The sequence below is a fragment of the Trifolium pratense genome, linkage group LG3 (assembly GCF_020283565.1).
Source record: "Trifolium pratense cultivar HEN17-A07 linkage group LG3, ARS_RC_1.1, whole genome shotgun sequence".
Lineage (NCBI taxonomy): Eukaryota > Viridiplantae > Streptophyta > Magnoliopsida > Fabales > Fabaceae > Trifolium > Trifolium pratense.
The window spans coordinates 51,607,728-51,626,454 of record NC_060061.1 but is presented as its reverse complement, the minus strand read 5'-3'; the positions used below and the strand labels follow the sequence as shown (position 1 = coordinate 51,626,454).

At 31.5% G+C, this 18,727-nt stretch overlaps 3 protein-coding genes and 1 pseudogene across 5 annotated transcripts; 2 read left to right on the top strand and 2 right to left on the bottom strand.

Annotated features, from left to right (window-relative positions):
* LOC123913197 (protein trichome birefringence-like 38) lies at window positions 1-3,880 on the top strand. The gene is made up of 5 exons (XM_045963828.1): window positions 1-311; window positions 2,380-2,551; window positions 2,628-2,803; window positions 3,278-3,436; window positions 3,529-3,880. The coding sequence occupies exons 1-5, from the start codon at window positions 49-51 to the stop codon at window positions 3,818-3,820; spliced, it is 1,062 nt and encodes a 353-aa protein (XP_045819784.1). The 5' UTR covers window positions 1-48; the 3' UTR covers window positions 3,821-3,880.
* A 605-nt stretch (window positions 3,881-4,485) lies between these two features.
* Window positions 4,486-6,619, top strand: LOC123913195 (annotated as a pseudogene).
* Window positions 6,620-9,342: 2,723 nt separating this feature from the next.
* LOC123913194 lies at window positions 9,343-12,400 on the bottom strand. Of its 2 annotated transcripts, XR_006811598.1 has the most exons (4): window positions 12,246-12,400; window positions 10,360-10,819; window positions 9,429-9,647; window positions 9,343-9,388 (listed from the first exon to the last, which is right to left on the bottom strand). XR_006811598.1 is itself a non-coding variant. In XM_045963827.1 (3 exons), the coding sequence occupies exons 2-3, from the start codon at window positions 10,801-10,803 to the stop codon at window positions 9,495-9,497; spliced, it is 597 nt and encodes a 198-aa protein (XP_045819783.1). In that variant the 5' UTR covers window positions 10,804-10,819; window positions 12,246-12,400; the 3' UTR covers window positions 9,343-9,494. The 2 variants fall into 2 exon arrangements, 1 of the variants encoding a protein (XP_045819783.1); XM_045963827.1 differs by having other exon boundaries at window positions 9,343-9,647.
* A 2,423-nt stretch (window positions 12,401-14,823) lies between these two features.
* On the bottom strand, window positions 14,824-18,588 carry LOC123913193 (isoliquiritigenin 2'-O-methyltransferase-like). Of its 2 annotated transcripts, XM_045963825.1 has the most exons (5): window positions 18,277-18,558; window positions 16,730-18,189; window positions 16,037-16,350; window positions 15,507-15,571; window positions 14,824-15,365 (listed from the first exon to the last, which is right to left on the bottom strand). In XM_045963825.1, the coding sequence occupies exons 2-5, from the start codon at window positions 17,203-17,205 to the stop codon at window positions 15,072-15,074; spliced, it is 1,149 nt and encodes a 382-aa protein (XP_045819781.1). In that variant the 5' UTR covers window positions 17,206-18,189; window positions 18,277-18,558; the 3' UTR covers window positions 14,824-15,071. The 2 variants fall into 2 exon arrangements, with proteins under 2 accessions (XP_045819781.1, XP_045819782.1); XM_045963826.1 differs by having other exon boundaries at window positions 16,730-18,588.
* Window positions 18,589-18,727: the final 139 nt, after the last annotated feature.

Sequence of the window (18,727 nt, the reverse complement as noted above, 5' to 3'; positions counted from 1 at the left end):
TTCACAAACACATCAAAAACCCCAAAGAGAGAAAAAGAGAGTGAAAAAATGGGTTTTGAAATGAGGGTATGTGCTTGGATTGCAATGACCATTTTGGTCATTTGCCTCTGTCCATGTCTCTGTTTGGAAGAAACTAATGGAGGAATTTGCAACTTATATGAAGGGAGTTGGGTTTATGATGAATCATATCCTCTTTATGATTCTTCAACATGTCCTCATATTCGTGGAGAATATGATTGCTTGAAATATGGTCGTGTTGATAAAGAATATCTCAAATATAGATGGCAACCAAGCAATTGTAACTTAACAAGGTACACATTAATTCAACTTTGTTTTTTTGTTTTGCTCATGATTCTTTCAGTGTGTGTTTGTTATTGGCTTGTGATTATGTACTTCATTGTGATTTTCTGCGTATGAATGGATGATGTATATTTGTTAACAACTTAAGATGTGGTTATCGCTAGGCTTATATAATATATAGCATTATCATTTATCAGAATAAGTGTCGTATGTGTTAATTTGTTACGACTTTTGTTTATAGTGAGAGATTAATATATTACATGTGACAAACAAAATAAATAAAATAATTGTAAGGTACTTTTGAGGTTGATTGGATGTTGGCATGATTTTTTTAGTATACGTATCCGTAAAATTTAGCCTAAAATTTATTAAGGGTAAATATGTTTTTACCCTTCAAAGTAGACGAGCAAATTTTTTTATTTTTTATTATTCCTTGTAATTTATAAATTCTCTGGTTTAATCGTTGACTTAAGATTTCGTCCTTTTGTTCCTTATAATGTTAGCGAATTTTAGTTTACCCTCCTGACTGACCATGCCACGTCATCATCTGGGTGGAATCTTAGGTCAACATTTTTTATTAAGGGATAAACCAAACAATCTTCATATTACATGGAGTAATCCAAAAAAATATATATGCAGGATAAACCAAAACTCGTCTATTTTACGGGATACATAATTTATTATTATATTCTATTCATATAGACTCCATTGTAATTTCTATAATAAAACAATAAAACGACAGTCTTTAAAAAGTGAACATATAATATAGGATCCATCTAATCATTTCTAGGAGATGCCACCATTTTGGTGCCACAATATGCCATTTGAATTCTAATAATCCAAAATCAACATGTGTTTGGTAGGAATTTAGATGTCACATGGTTATTTTCATGTATATGTTGATCGTCCGATAAAAAATAAATGATTAATCTCACATGTGTTTGATCACAAATCTAAAGCTGAGATCGTTTACTGCATGCGTTAAGCAGCTTGCTTCAACAAGCAAGTCGGTTCATCAGTCCTTGTTTGTACAACCCACAACATGTGATTATTTTTTTTTGGGGGGGTTGGATTTGTCATTTGTGTAAATAACTATTACATGCAACATGTGATAGCTTTTAATGATAATAATAATTAAAAATGCATCATTCATGGTCATGGAAAAGGAGTTTAGATCTTTACGATATCAGTCCGTGAGTTTGTATGATTTGATTCATATTAGTGGTGGAGAAAAGAAAGATTTATAGAATTTGAACAAAATTTCACATGTGATATAATATATAAATCGTCTAACAAAAAATTTGATCAGAGCTCAGACAACTGTCCAGATTATTTGGACTTTAGCTCTGCCCATGGTTAACATTCTTCGTATGTTTGGCTTTCATTTTTAAATCTTAATTATTCAAATATGCATGTGTTATAAGAAAAAAATTTATATGAGCTTAGTTCAGTTGGTAAAGAACATCGTATATATGTAAGGATTGAAGTTCGAATCTCGGACGTCCCACTTATCCACCTTAAGAGTGAAATATCTAAACTACCTAAAAAAAATGTGTACAAATATCCATTAAATTTGTAAAAAAAATGTCAATTATAATACAATGTTAACATTTTCCTTCGAAAAACACTAAGGTGAAGATTTTCGGTTTAAAATATCATATGTTTAATTTTCATACATTTTTAGAATAAATTTTTTACATTACGGTGTTCGTATATCACAACCATTCATATATGATATTTAACAAGTACTATATCAAGTAGTAATAGGATAAAAATTGAATATTTTTAGCGATCGATGGTGATCGGACAACCCTTATTTATTCTTCTCATCCGTGCCGTACTCTTAATAGAGAATCTGTCAAAGAATATGAACCTTTGCAGAAGGCAATCGGCCGGAAATCCCCAAAATTTGTGTGAATATGAATAAATTCAAACATGTTAGTAGCTTCTTCTTTTTTTGTTTTTTTTTTCAAACATGTTAGTAGTTAATTACGGTTAGTTAATCATTAATCATAATGGTTTTTTTTACAAATTTTAATTGGTAATTATTTTTTTGTTAATTCTCATTCTTCTTTACAGATTTGATGGAAAAAGTTTCTTGACAAAATTCAAGGGAAAACAAATCATGTTTGTAGGAGATTCAGTGAGTCTTAACCAATGGCAATCATTAATATGCTTGCTTCATTCCAGTGTACCTCAAGCTACAGTAATACAAGAAGGTGGTGATCCTATAAAAAACTACACATTCCAAGTAAGTACCCCTCTATCAAATAAATAAAAATAAATAAAACGTGTTTTTTATTATTATAATTTCAATATTTTTGCAGGACTATGAAGTTTCAATTAGTGTCTTCCATACTACATATTTGGTTGACATTGAAGTGGAAAAAATTGGACGAGTATTGAAACTTGATTCCATTAAGAATGGAAATTTATGGAAAAATATGGATGTTTTGGTTTTCAACACTTGGCTTTGGTGGTACCGCAGAGGACCCAAACAACCGTAAGAATTTTAATAAACTTTATGTGACATTTACTTTTATCATCGTACTCATTTTCTCGCGTGTCCTACAAATTTATCAAAATACATTTGTTCGCTGTTTAGGTAGTGAATACACTTCAAAAACACCCGATCAGATTTTTTTATAACGTCCGCTACTTAAGTAATGGAAGGATAAAATCAGAAATGTATAAGACGCGCGTGAAACTGATTGGGCCGAAAAAGTAAATCTCAACTTATTTAATCGGTATATTTCATGGAGCCTTTGAGCATAAGAAGACCTAAAAAACAATTTCTAAAAATTATACATGGATTCCACCGAACATTTATATGGGGCCAACATGTTTAGGGGGAACTTATGTCAATTTTAACTAATCAAATAAAGTGTGTTGAAAAGTGGATGTTAAAGACTACATTTTAAGGATGATTCTCACAATAGCTAACAAGTAATGTAACCATTTTCATTTTCTATCACAGATGGGATTATATTCAAATAGGTGACAAAATAGTGAAAGACATGGATCGCATGGAAGCTTTTAGAACTGGTTTAACAACTTGGGCTAATTGGGTTGACACTGAAGTTGATACAAACAAAACTAAAGTTCTTTTCCAAGGAATTTCACCTATGCATTACAAGTGAGTTTTACAATAATCTCATTTTTCTTTTTTAACTAAGATTGTGCTTTTTTAATGTCTTTCTAATTTTTTTTATATGCATATAAAAATAGTGGGACACAATGGCAAGAACCAGGAGTGACAAATTGTGCAAAAGAGACAACACCAATAAATGGATCATCATCGTTACTTGGATTGCCACCAGCATCATATGTATTGCAAAGTGTGTTACAAAATGTAACCAAATATGTTCAACTTTTCAACATTACAGCTCTCTCAGAATTAAGAAAAGATGGACATCCTAGTTCTCATAATATCTTCCATGGGATGGATTGTACTCATTGGTGTGTAGGTGGGGTTCCAGATACTTGGAATGAGATTTTATATGCATCAATTGTGAATTAGAATTAAGTGATTACAATAATTTATGTGGATGTAGTTACATTTTGAATAAACAATTAGAAAAATTTATTACCAATAATCAAATATACAAATTAGTTTTTATCAAAACATACTACACAAAGTACCTAAGAATATAATTAAGTTGATAAAGATATTACATATTTCTTCCGTCTCGAAATATAAGGGAAAATGGGTTAACGAAAGTTGATATATTTAGTCAAAAATTTTAACCAAATACATCAACTTTCTTTAACTCATTTTTCATTATATTTTGGAACGGAGGGAGTATATATAATATGTATTGGAAAAAACGTGCTATACACAAAAGGAGATGTTGTTAGGACGTGTTATTTGAAATAATTAAAAATCTCATTATTATGGAAAGTAATAATAAAATTAATTTGAAGGTTGAGTTCATATTTAGAGATTTTTTTCCACAGTTGTTAATTAATAGATGAATTGCACTGATTACATATATCCTTAATTTAAATAAAAAAAAATGTGAAATTAAGAAACAAAACCGATTTTATTTAATCTTATACCAATTCTTTTTTTCTTTTCCTTTGGTCAATAATTTTATACCAATTCTAACTGCTATAACAAAATATATACCTCTCCAAACACATACCAACATTCACACATAATCAAAATATCAAAGAGAGTGAAAGATGGGTTATGAAATGAGAGTATATGGTTGGATTGCAATGACCATTTTGGTCATTTGTGTCTCTCCATGCCTTAGTTTAGAAGATACTAATAGAGGAATTTGCAACTTATATGAAGGGAGTTGGGTTTATGATGAATCATATCCTCTTTATGATTCTTCAAAATGCCCTAATATTCGTACCGAGTTAGATTGTTTGAAATATGGTCGTGTTGATAAACAATACCTCAAATATAGATGGCAACCAAGCAATTGTAACTTACCAAGGTATTATTATATTACATCTCATATCATCTCATATATATTAAAGGTAGACGGGCAACACGTTGCGTCGCTCTGACCCTAATAAGCCCAAAATTGATTACCTAAACTTTGTTTTACTTAAAATGAAGATGGTTGGATGAATATTGACCTACTAACATTCAAAGTTTAGTTTTCAAATTTTAATTGCATTTTTATTTTGTGATTAATTATTTTGCTCTTTTTAGATTTGATGGAAAACGTTTCTTGACAAATTTCAAAGGAAAACAAATCATGTTTGTTGGAGATTCAATAAGTCGAAACCAAAGACAATCACTTATGTGTTTGCTTCATTCTGCTGTACCTGAAGCTAAAGTTATAAAACAGGGTATGGATCCATTCATCAACTACACATACTCGGTAAGTGACCTATTTCATCACAAATCATTTTTTAAAAAATTAGTGCAAAAATAAATAACAAATAAATAAAGTATTTTTTCTCTTTTATATTAAATTATAATTATAATTGCAATATTATTTGCAGGACTATGGAGTTTCAATTATTGTCCACCATACTACATATTTGGTTGATATTGAAGTGGAAAAAATTGGCCGAGTATTGAAACTTAATTCCATTAAGAATGGAAATATATGGAAAAACATGGATGTTTTGATTTTCAACACTGGCTTTGGTGGAACCGTTCAGGAGCTGACAAACCGTAAGAATTCAATAAAAAAAATAATATTAATTCTATAAACATGGATATTTTTTTCTTATGATTTATTTATTGTAAAAAAAAATTATTCTCAAAATAGCTAGCAAGTAATGTGACCATTATTTTCATTTTTCTATTGAAGATGGGATTATATTCAAATAGGTGACAAAATAGTGAAAGATATGGATCGCATGGAAGCTTTTAAAACAGCTTTAACAACTTGGGCTAGTTGGGTTGACACTGAGGTTGATACAAACAAAACTAAAGTTCTTTTTCAAGGAATTTCTCCCACACATTTCAAGTGAGTTTAGCAAATCGTCTAATTTTCTTTTAAATTTAGTTTTTTGTTCTTCAATAATCAATTGATTTTTATAAGTGATTCTAAGAAATCAACTCACTTTTTGTTATTTATTTTATCATCAAAATCAAGTCACTTTTTACTTTTAGAGTTTGAGACTCAAATCTCTCAAAATTCAAAATTCTTCTAAACTCTAAATTATTTTTGTGAAGAAATTGAATGATTGAAGGAATTTTACTATTTTAAATCGGAATGGAGGAAATAAAAATTCAATTAACGCTGATCTATTCTAATTTAATTACTGGTCTTGAATTTAAAATTTACAAAAATAGAACACATAGGGCTATGTGGTGTTGAACTTAAAAATTATTTGAAGAATTAGACCGTGAAAATGTGAGAGATGTGATTTACAAAAATAAATTGGAAAAATATGTTTTGCATGATACATTGTTTATTAATGTTAATTCTCTCTAATCATTTTTATTTGTGCTTATATAAATAGTGGAGCAGAATGGAATGAGTCAGGTACAACCTGTGCAAATGAGACAACACCAATGAAAGGATCAACATCCTCAGTTGGATTGCCACCAGCATCATATGTATTGCAAGATGTGTTGCAAAAGGTAACCAAACCTGTTCATCTTTTCAACATTACAGCTCTATCAGAGTTGAGAAAAGATGGACATCCTGGTGATCACACTATCAACCATCACATAGATTGTGTTCATTGGTGTGTAGCAGGAGTACCAGATACTTGGAATGAGCTTTTGCAAGCATTAATCATAAATTAGAATTAAGTGATCACCAATATTGGTTTATGTTGTTACATTTTGCATAGTCCATGACAAAAACTAAAATTGTGAAGTCGACTTAAACACTTTCACTTCGACCATGTCTCATAACATGCTTATCAATGTAATACAATAGCAGAGTAACCTGCCCTCTTAAATTAAAGGCTTAAATGCAGTTTTACCCCCCCTATTTTGAAAAATGCGGAATTTTACCCCCCTTATTTTAAAATGCGGAATTTTACCCCCCTATTTTATAATTTGTTGGATTTTGCCCCCCCACCAAAATTTTGCACAAAATCTGCTTCTGAGCCTCAAGTTCAAAGCTACGCACAGAACTCAATTTGGATCAATAATTCACCAAACTGGTACCGAAACGACCGCAATCGAGTTAGTTTTCCACAGAATCAAACTCCACTAAATTTGGAGTTACAGAGAGAGATTAATTACTGTTTTAGTGAAGGTCTGTTCAAATTAATTATCGTATGAAACTACTACTGGTATTCTCGTCATTCCTCTCACCCTGTAGCTCATTTTTTAATACTATTTACATGTATGGAAATATAACGAAATTATCCTTGTTGGCATTTCAATTTCGTCGAATTTGGAGTTACGATGTGTTCGGTAGACGATGTTGAATTTGAAGATCACAAGTAGATTTCTGCAGAATTAGTAATTGGACAGACCTTCACTAAAACGGTAATTAATCTCTCTCTGTAACTCCAAATTTAGTGGGGTTTGATTCTGTGGAAAGCTAACTCGATTACGGTCATTTCGATAGCCATTTGGTGAATTATGGATCCAAATTGAGTTGTATGCGAAGCTTTGAAGTTGTGACTCGAAAGCAGATTTTTTGCAGAATTTTGGGGACATACCTTCACTAAAACGGTAATTAATCTCTCTTTGTAACTCCAAATTCAGTGGGGTTTGATTAAGTGGAAAGATAACTCGATTACGGTCATTTCGGTAGCCGTTTGGTGAATTATGGATCCAAATTGAGTTGTATGCGAAGCTTTGAAGTTGTGACTCGAAAGCAGATTTTTTGCAGAATTTTGGGGGACATACCTTCACTAAAACGGTAATTAATCTCTCTTTGTAACTCCAAATTCAGCGGGGTTTGATTATGTGGAAATATAACTCGATTACGGTCATTTCGGTATCCTTTTGGTAAATTATTGATCAAAATTGAGTTGTGTGCGAAACTTTAAAGTTGTGACTCGAAAGCAGAATTTTAGGGGGGGCAAAATCCAACAAATTATAAAACAGGGGGGGTAAAAGTCCGTGTTTTAAAACAGGGGGGTAAAATTCCGATTTAATCAAAACAGGGGGGGGCAAAACTGCATTTAAGCCTAAATTAAATGTGTTGATGGATAGGGGTGCTCGCGGTTCGGTTTGGATCGGTTTTGAGGCAAAAACTCATCCGATCCAAAAATAAATTAATTTGCGGTTTGGTTCGGTTTTGGATGACAAATAAAAAAAATCCGATCCAATCCGATCCAATATTATGCGGTTTAATTTGGATCGGTTTTTGAATATCCAAATTATACATTGTAATTTTTTTTAATAAATATAAATATTATAAAAAACGCTACAAAATAATAGTTTGACATTTTTGACAAAATAAATATTAAGTTTGATGTAAAATATAACATATAATATATTAAAAATTAATATTTTGAAATGACAATTACCAATTATATTCGAAACATATAAAAAGTAAAAAAAAAAAGATTAAATTAAAGAGTTTAATTGTTATGCACCGTCGGTGTAAATTTTTTTTGCACATACATCCAATGACGCGTTGCCACATCATTTAATGAATGTGACACATCATGTGTTTTTAATTACCATACATGATGTGTCGATATATTATTGGACGCATGTGCAAAATAACTTTAGACTGACGGTGCATATAAATTAAATTTTAAATGAAACTAACATATAATATTAACAAAATTTAAAATAGATTAAATTAATTAACAAAATTTAAAATGAAAAAAAAAGGTTAATGCAATATATATATATATATATATATATATATATATATATATATATATATATATATATATATATATATATATTTATACTAATAAAAAGATAAATAAATATTAAATTATATGTATGCGGTTTAGTTCGGTTTGGATCGGTTTTAAGAAATCAATCCGAAATCCGATCCGATCCAGCGGTTTTCACAAAAGAACATCCAAACACATCCAAAAAACTTCGGTTTTTTGCGGTTTTCGGTTTTTTTGGATCGGTTTTCAGTTTTTATTTGGATTGGTTTGGATTTGAGCACCCCTATTGATGGATGTTAATTCTGTCTCATTACCTCGTTTAGTTCAGTAGTTTATTTTCTCTTTTATTTAAAAAGAAAGTAACTATAACTCAAAAGATATCCCATCACCACTCATCAGTAGTAAGAGCCTAATCCTCGTTGTGGTATAGAGAGCATAAATTGGTATTACCTTAGGAATAAAAATCACGTCAACCAACCTAATCTTTCAAGAAACCTACGAATGATTTACTCTCCAAAATGAATTACTACTATACTTCATAATGCAATTCTTTTAAAAGCTCATCAATAAAATAGAGCTTTGCTATTCAGTACCAAAATGAATACCATACAGTCATACACAGAGGAAGGATAATACAGAAAAGTCCTTTCATAAGGATAGAATAGTAACTCTACTTCAAAACTGCATTTTGCGAGAGTAATTTTTTTGGGCAATATTTAGCTTTTCCAATGGAATAAAACTTCAATTTTCACAAAAACACTAACAACGAATCTGATGACAAGAAAACAATATTAGAATCAAATATTAGTCAAGGATCAAATTGAATACTATATACCATGTATAAATGGAATTTCTTTAGCAGCAGTAGCAGGGTCATGGTGCAAAATTGCAAGTTAGTTTATCCTAATCAGAAAGAAAAAGCTATTTACATAAAATAGTTAATCCAAATGAATCCTTCACTCATCTGCAACAGCCAGATTATACTTTCTTGCCAAAGTATGGGCAGTTTTGTCTGTCATAATGCCCTCTATCATCTTAAACTTTTTGTAATGCACTTTAAGAGTTTCGAACTGCTGGGTTGCTAGCTTCTCTTCTTCTTTTAGTAGCAACTAAAAAAAAGCATACAAATATACACACTTAGAATAGTGTAACACAATCTCTAATAGCATAAATCAAACAAACATACTTTTAATCAGTGTTGTTAAATACTAACAGATATAGCAAATGCAGAATCTTGACAAACCACTATTTTTTAGCAGTACATGATTCAATACAAAGTGTTGTCAAATAGACTATAGCATAGCCTATAGGGTAGTGGAATTTGAACAAAACAAACCATTATTTTCCACAATCCAAATTGACAACAATGATTTCAATGATTAACAAGTCAGTTTGATGCATTTTGATTTTTGTATCAGTTACAATGTGTCTCTTTCTCTAAGACAACAAAATTTCAGACAAGAATGGACTTCTCTGACGTGAGCTTGTCTCTATTCTTTAGTTAGCAATTACGAGAGTACTGACACCTGATTTAATTTGAAAAGCATCATAATAATAACTCACTAGAATTCAAAAGTGGATAAAATTTACTTTAAAGACATGATTCACTTTAGGTTTTTTTTTTCTACTTCAACTCTCCCACATACACATTTTAAACATCAGTGTTTCCTTCCAGTAATTTTCTCTCATAATGCCAAGTAGGGATTATAAAGAGCAAATTGACATTACATATTTAAATGACACATGGTAGTGATAAAACAAATAAACAAATAAAGTAATAGTAATAAGACAAAACAAATTGATTACTAAGAATGAACTTACTTCATGCATTTTTGTTATCTCGGCAGAGTGTTTCCGTGTAAGTAATTTCAATTCCATAGCCACCTCAAAATAAGGATCCGTTTGGTCCAGCCAGCAACACTTAATCTTTCTACTGGGCTTTATCGGCCGGTCATCAAACATTTCCATTACCGCAGGACGAGCTCTTACAGGCCGTGGCATCCCAGACATCATGAAGGGATACTGCTTGATCATTGCTATCACTTCCTTCACCTTCTTGGCAGAATCCAATTCCACCAATGCACACTGTGGCAGAATGGTTGGTCCCATGTAGTTGGGGATAAACTTCACACTTCTCACAACAGCGAACTGATCAAGAGCAGTTCTAATCACCGACTCGGTAACCTGCGGTGACAAGTTGTCAAAGTACGCTGTCCTTTTAACTTTATCTTCAAATGCAGCATACTCTTCAGCAGATGATTCCATGTGAAGCTAATAAAACCTGAGAATAAAAAAAATACTAACTTAGGGTTTAAAGTAAATGGAACTAAACATTGGGTGGTAAAAGCCAAACAAGGGAGTAAACTTAATGTTGCAAAGGATAAGAAATTAAGAATGCTACGATGCATAAGAGATTGTGCGAGACTACATAGGATTAGAATTTAGAAATACAATTATAAAGAAAAAATTGAGATGAGTAGAGAAGATGATAGAATCTAGTCTTAGATGATTTGGCGTTTGGACATATATGTATAAGACCTATAAAAGCAGTGGCAAGGAGAACAAACCAGATAGACTATAGTCCAATAGTTAGTTAGAGGTACATGGAGACCAAATAAAATCATAGATAAGACCATTAAGAGAAATTTAAAGGTAAATTATCTATCTTTAAACCTAATAGATAACATGATTTTATGTAGTCGACTCTACCAAATGAGACAGGACTTGGTTGCTACTGTTGTTGTTTAACTAATGGTTATATAATTTCTAGAGATAAAAACTGACATGAAAATGAAACAATAAAACACATATTGAACATTACTTCAAAATGCAAAAAAATTTAAAGTTCTTCAACAGATGATTAGTTGAATTCATTAGACATTTTATACAGTCGAAAGCGATATAATGTCCCTAAAATACATAATTTATTATGAGCTCATGTAGAAATAACTGAGTCATTCCAAATGCAGAGAAATATCTTAGTTTGAACAAAAATCTTATGTTGATTATGAAGATTTACAGTGAAAATTTTATCGATTATAATCTTGTTAGTTTTCCAATGAAAGAAAAAGACATAATTTCATACAATCTAATAGATATCCCATACCAAGGGTCAACAATTACTTGCCAGTTGCCACCAAACAGTGAAAAAAATGCAGAATCAAGCTCCAGTTTTCATAAATAAATAAAAAATTGAACCAATTAAAAGACACTAAAACTTTTTGAAAAAAATATCAATTTCGATCCAACATTCAAGCTGTGGTTCTAAATTGCAGTCGACAACTGCAATATAAACATTTTAGAGATCTCCGCAATAGCAATTGCGACTATATCAACTAAATTTCACCACAATATCAAAATTTTCATTGCTATCACAATTTAGAACCATGATTCAAGCTTATAACTAGCTTATCAAGAATACGAAATAGTACATGATGAATAATCCTCAATGAATTGAATCAAAATGAACTAAAAACAAGCTCAATAACTAATACAACAACAATTAGGTAAAAAATTCAATCAAGATAAATACAATTAGGTAAAGCATTCACTCAAGATACCAAAATCGATCTTAAGAAGACAAAATTCATGAACTTCAAAAACCCTATATTATTATATATGCATGTAATTTTGAAATCGCGGTGAAATCGCAACTTCGCGTGATACAGGAAAGGAAGAAAAATGCGAGAAATGAAAGAAAGGAAAACCTGGATAAGTTTGTTGATTTTCCGGCGAGCGGTGGTGAACTCCGAGTGGTTTTTCCGGCGAGAGAGAGAGAGAGAGAGAGAGAGAGAAGAAAGGTTAATCGAATTTCTAGTTACGGTAGTTTATCTCATATGTCCCGTTCTCACCTTTTCCCTTATAAAAATCACGTTATAAGGGTGATGATGAGGATATAGAATTTAAATAAGTACTTTTTTTTTTTGACCGAAAATTTAAATAAGTACTTGTAAGCATAGTTTTAAAACTCAAACCGGTGATCGACCCGGTCAAGATACTGGTTCACTGGTCAGATCAGTGGGTCGTTGGTCAGACCGCATGACTGTTGACCTGACTTATATAAAAAATTTAAATGTATTCATGACTTAATTTTCATAACAATAAAATTTAATAAAAAAATTTCGTTTCAAACATTTTTCAATAAAATTTCATATATTTAAAAGAAAAATACAAAAAACTTATTATTTCATTGTTGTTTACCAATTACCATATAGTATTATAGTTTTAGTAAAAAAAAAATTATATTATAATTTTTTTTGTCCAACTATTATATTATAATTTTTAATATATATTTTCTTTTTTATATAATAATATATATTATCTTAGTAATTTTTTTTACGCAATATTTTCTTAGAAATTAGAACAACATATGAATATTATATATATATATATATATATATATATATATATATATATATATATATATATATATATATATGAATATGAATGAAATTTAAAATAACAAGGAAAAGAAAGTATCAATGTATTTATACATGACATTGAACTTAATTAATATTAAATATATTTCAGTTTTATACAATATCACATAAATTCATTTGGCCAAGTGGTAGTAGTGTTGCTAATATATCTAATTGACATGGGTTCAACTCTCATCTACCACAAAATTTGTATTTTTTGGAAATATTGATACATTCTCCAACCGGTTCGGTTCGTGGGCAGTTTTATTCGGTTCGCGGTTCAACCACCGAACCGGCCAGGTTGCAACGGTTTTCATCGGGTTTATAACAGAACCGGTCCTGCACACAAACCTAACCGTTGAAGCTTCCGGTTCCCGGCCGGACCTGTTTTTAAAACATTAATTGTAAGATGATTTTTTTTTTTTTGGGTCGATGATTTATTTATAACTTCCAAAAACTAACTACTCTTCCAAAATCAAATAATAGAAAAAGAGTTTAATTGCTGTGCACCGTCGGTGTAATTTTTTTTTACACATACATCCAATGACGCGTTGCCACATCATTTAATGAATGTGACACATCATGTGTTTTTAATGACCATACATGATGTGTCTGTATATTATTGGACGCATGTGCAAAATATCTTTACACCGACGGTGCATATAAATTAAATTCATAGAAAAATTAATATTAAAATTTGTAGGATTAAAATCAAGGAGAAATAAGAAACTACCAGAACAATTCTCACAATAAAAATAATGTTCCAGACAAATTTTCTTTCTAAATAATCTGTTCTCTAGAAAACATGGACCATACAAACGGACGGTCACTAGTAAATAGGGTTGGGAATAGGCCAGGCGGCCTACAGGGGCCTTCGGCCTGGCCTGTATAAGCCTGGCCTGGCCTGGCCTGATTATTAAAAATGTCAGGTTTAGGGTTTGAAAACGGCCTGTTTACATAAATAGGCCAGGCTTAGGCTTCTAAAAAGGCCTACGAAGCCTGATAGGCCGGCTTGTTTATAATAATTATTATTTATATAATATTATTATTTATATCTTATAAAAAAAATATTATTTATAATAATTATTATTTTTCGTAATCGTATTTGTTATTTTATTAGTGTTTAATTATTGTGTTAATCATATTATTAGCTTTTTCTTAATGTTGTAGAAATTATAAAAATTTAAATGTGAACTTTTTAAGGCCTGTTTAGCCTATTTAAAAAAACTATATATAGGAGCTTTAATGTAACACAGGCTTTTAAACAGGCTACAAGGCCAGGCCAGACTTTTAAAAGGCTCAGGTCAGGCCAAAAAAATTAACATTTGATAGGCCGCAGGCCAGGCTCAGGCCTGAAAAAAAATCATAGGCCAGGCTCAGGCCTGTCAAGGCCTGGCCTGGCCTGTTCCCAACCCTACTAGTAAAAGATAAAAAAAAATATGAGAATCAGTATCGCAAAATACAACTCAATTGGATTACCGGTTCAAACCAGCAACACATCTTTTCTACTCACTTGGTGTGTGCGGATTTTGTCACTAAACTCTTTGTAATTTTTATTTTTTTAAAAAAAAAAAAGGTAAAAATTTCAAAAGCAATGAATGATACTGTTTTTTATTCTTAACCAATATACAAATTTGAGGATCTTACTCCTCTAAAATAACAACTTACTTTAGATTTTTTTTTTTGCAAAAATAGAGAGCATGGCATCATAGTAAGTCATCGACATCCCAACTATGTTGGAACTAAAAAATATACATTATTTTTGTTGTAAAACGGTTGAGGCTGGGAGTCGAACACGGATCCATTTGTTAAAGGTTACACACACGCCAATAGACTATATAAATAAAATTCAATATGGTCCCGAACTTACTTTAGATTATATACTAAGAACTATCAATAATTTGATTAGCAAATAAGTACAAATATTATATGTGTACATTGCAAAACAAATTATAAACGTGTGTTGAAATATCAACTCTTAATTTTATCACTTTATTCTGTATCACTTTAAAGAAGCCAAATTTTTGATGCAAGATCTACGGTGTTTCTTAGATGAGTAGTTCACTGGGAAAACCAAAGTTAGAGAATAATTTTCCGTAGTCCACTCTTATTTATTTATTTGTGAAATTCCATCACTCCTAGAGCAGAGAAGGCAAGACAAGCAACATGAAAACTAGAAAATCCAGAGCATTTGCATAACTTTTCAAATTCTTTCTCTGTTCTTTCAACACCACTATCCAGAAACATGAGGTTGTCAAAGCTAGTAATCAACTTATCTACTTTTGTATGCTGAATTTCTTGAGGCATTATGAATTCCACAACAATTAATTTACCATGTTGTGGCAAAGCATTGTAACACTTACTTAGAACTTTCAAACAATTTTCATCAGACCAATTGTGTAATATTGCCTAAAATCATTAACAAACCACATTAAAAATATTATTGTTAGTTAGTTACTCAATTGTGTATATGACTTGATGAACTAAGTATATATTATTGTTATGTCAATGTCACAATGTTATAAGTGTGGTATGAGAGTCTAGACTAACCTTTAATATTATGGCATCAGCTTTTGGGACACTCTTAAACATGTCTCCTTCAACATGCTCAATTCCTTCATAGAATCAATAATTCATTCATTAGTGACATGAAATTGGATCTAGTGCAGTCAATAACAGTGCAGTTAGGTTATAGTCAGCAGCTTCTAGCCATAAGATTAAAATCGAACGACACAAATTTTGATGCAGTTTTAAATAGTAAAAAATTTTACTTTAAAATAAAAATTGTTCAATCTCAACCGACGGCCCAGATTTCGCTGACTGCATGTAGTCATGATTTATGACTACACTCAATCTAAATCCTAGTGACACATTATATACATACATACTAAGGTCATACCGTTTTATGTTCCTATAATTTTCCCTCCATTAAAAATTAACATATATTACTAATAAGAAGATAATGATTACTCTCTTATAAGTAAAATTGTAAAACAATAATTATCAACAAATTGTATATTATAGTTAAATTTCTCAATTAATTTTCATGTTTTAGACAATAGAGTCCCTATAATGTGTACCTGGATAAATTGGGGCATGTTGTATGACTTGGGGCAAATCAAAATTAATGCCCTTTATAGAAGGATACTTAGAGATGATCATATTCAAACTTTGCCCAATTCCTCCTCCAACATCAACCAACATTGAAATTCCTTCAAATCCTTTGTATTTTTCTAATATTTTCTTCATTTCTATTGTGCAAATATCAGCCATTGATTTGTTAAACACATGATTCCAAGCTGGATCAGACTGTATGCCTTGATAAACTGGCATTCCATGAACATTCATGTATAGTCCATTTTCACAGTCTGATAGTACCTCCTTAAAATTGTTGCTAACAAACACATGAAACATAACAAATTAGTAAGATTAATCCCTCATCATAAAATTTAATTGAGCAAGATGAATATATAGATCAAAGTCGCAATTGCAACCACAATATATGTGTTGTTTTTAACAGAATTAATTTTGCTATTCGAAGAGTTAGTGGCGCGGCTTGTTATCCGATTGTCTTTCATTCATATGTAATTATCATATATCTATTATTAAATTACACAAATGAGTAATTTTAGAAGTTGATACTAAAATTTTTAAAGGAATTTCTTGCCGTTTCATGAGTATCAAACATTCCCACATGAATTCTGTGAACGGTAAAAACAAGGGACTAAAAGTGCAGTTAAGCTAATAAGAAAAATAGATGCATGATAACTTACAATGCATCCATGAACTTTTGGTGATTCATAAATGATGAGAACAAAGCAACAGAACCATTTTTCTCATCTTTAACAAAGTATTTACCAGCCAATGAAACTTCATAAAATCTTTCATTCCCACCTTCTTCATTTGTTCTTGTAGAACAAACAAGAAGAGAGTGACTTGCAAGTAAACACAACATTCGATCGAGTCTTCGAGGCAATTGAGGATGTTGTGTTGTTGATAGTTTTGAAGCAACATATGATGCTGAAACACATGGTGGATTTGCCTTAGATATGATCTCAAACAAGTTGAGTTCAATTGCAGCTTTCAATACTGAAGTATAAATCATTGGACCACAACAAAGAAGCATAGCAGAGAGACATGCATCATCATCATCCTCTGCTACAAAAGGTAAAAATTTTGGAATATCATGAATATCTTCACAGATAGATCCCATGGTTTGTTTGTTTTGGCTTTTATGTTTACTATGCATGTTGGTGCATCATGAGCCGTATTTATATCATGTTTGCACTGATCTTATTGGTGAAATTAATTACTCATTTTCTTTTTGTTACATACGGTAGGTACAAAGTTTTCTTTTAAAATATTTGGAAAAAAAAATTATTTTAGACACGAACTCAATATTTCAATCTAAGGACCGGTTAATTCGAAGACACCAATTTTACCGTCTAGTATTAGGGACCCATTTAAATCTAGAACTTTGCTAAATGACTCAACAGGGGCCAACCGAGAGATTATCCACATTGGGCTTAAGAATAATTATACAAGTGAGTTGGACACCACACTTTAACTCAAAACCTTAAGGTGTTAGGTTTATGGGTCATCTCACTTGAAAAATGTCCAACCTCCACTTTTCTAAGCAATGTGAGACTTAACTCATCTCACACTTGCTAACTGAAATTTTTCCATATATACACAATAACTCGAGTTTAAAAAAGGGACGGGGAAAAGCCAACTAAGAGTGGCCACCCCAAGAGATACTAATCAATAAGAACCAGATACATCCATACACTGCATCCTCACCTTGCCTTATTGGACAAACACAAGAGAGGTTGAACCTCCCACTCTTAGATAAAGCAGGGGCTATCAGAGTTTTTACCTGAAAACCATTTCCTGGAGGGAAGTTTCACCCTATCCACGATATTAGCAATCGTTGAAGACCGACCAACAAAGATAATATCATCTCGGGAGGTCCAGATAGACCACACAAAAACATATCACATTAGAATCATTCCTAACCGTACCCGACGCCCCACACCCACCCCAAAGAAGCTCTCAAAAGACTTGCATAATTCTATTTGGAGACACATACTCGATCCCTAACCACCTAGCAATGTGATACCAAATTGGAGAAATCCAATCACAAGAAACAAAAAGGTGGTCGACCGACTTCTCAATCGCCCCACAAAACACACAGGATGTATCAGTAATCCTAATCCCTACCAACACTCTCCGCCTGCAAAGATTCTGCCGAGTTGGAACCTTATCTTGAAGAAATTTCCATGAAAAGACAATCACTTTCTTCGAGGCCCAAAAATCTCACCTTAGCAAGATTTTCGATGTCATCTTCCGGGAGAATCCGTTGAAGCATAGTAAGTTAAGTTAATTAATGTTGGAAGTGGGGATAACTCTAACACATATGTTTGTCTACCTGTGTTTGTTGATGTTGGTTGCTTTAACGTTTTCTTCTTCGTTAGCAAATGACAAAAATGATTGTGACTGCAATTAATGCTTATGTGCTATGAAATTATTGGTGTATGTTGTTTTCTTTGAGCACTAAATATAGTAAGCTTATTACTATAGCTAAGTTTATATAAGATTTCATTGAAACTGTCACAACAAAATTTGTAAGAATATGCTTCAGCCGGCCACAGAAATATAAATCCATGTTCAATGTCAACAACAAAAAATAATACAACTTTGAATCGGTCAACTTGGTAAGGGTGTGGGCCTTCTTATAAGTAAGTTGGTTTATTTTTTGAAATCGTTGGGAA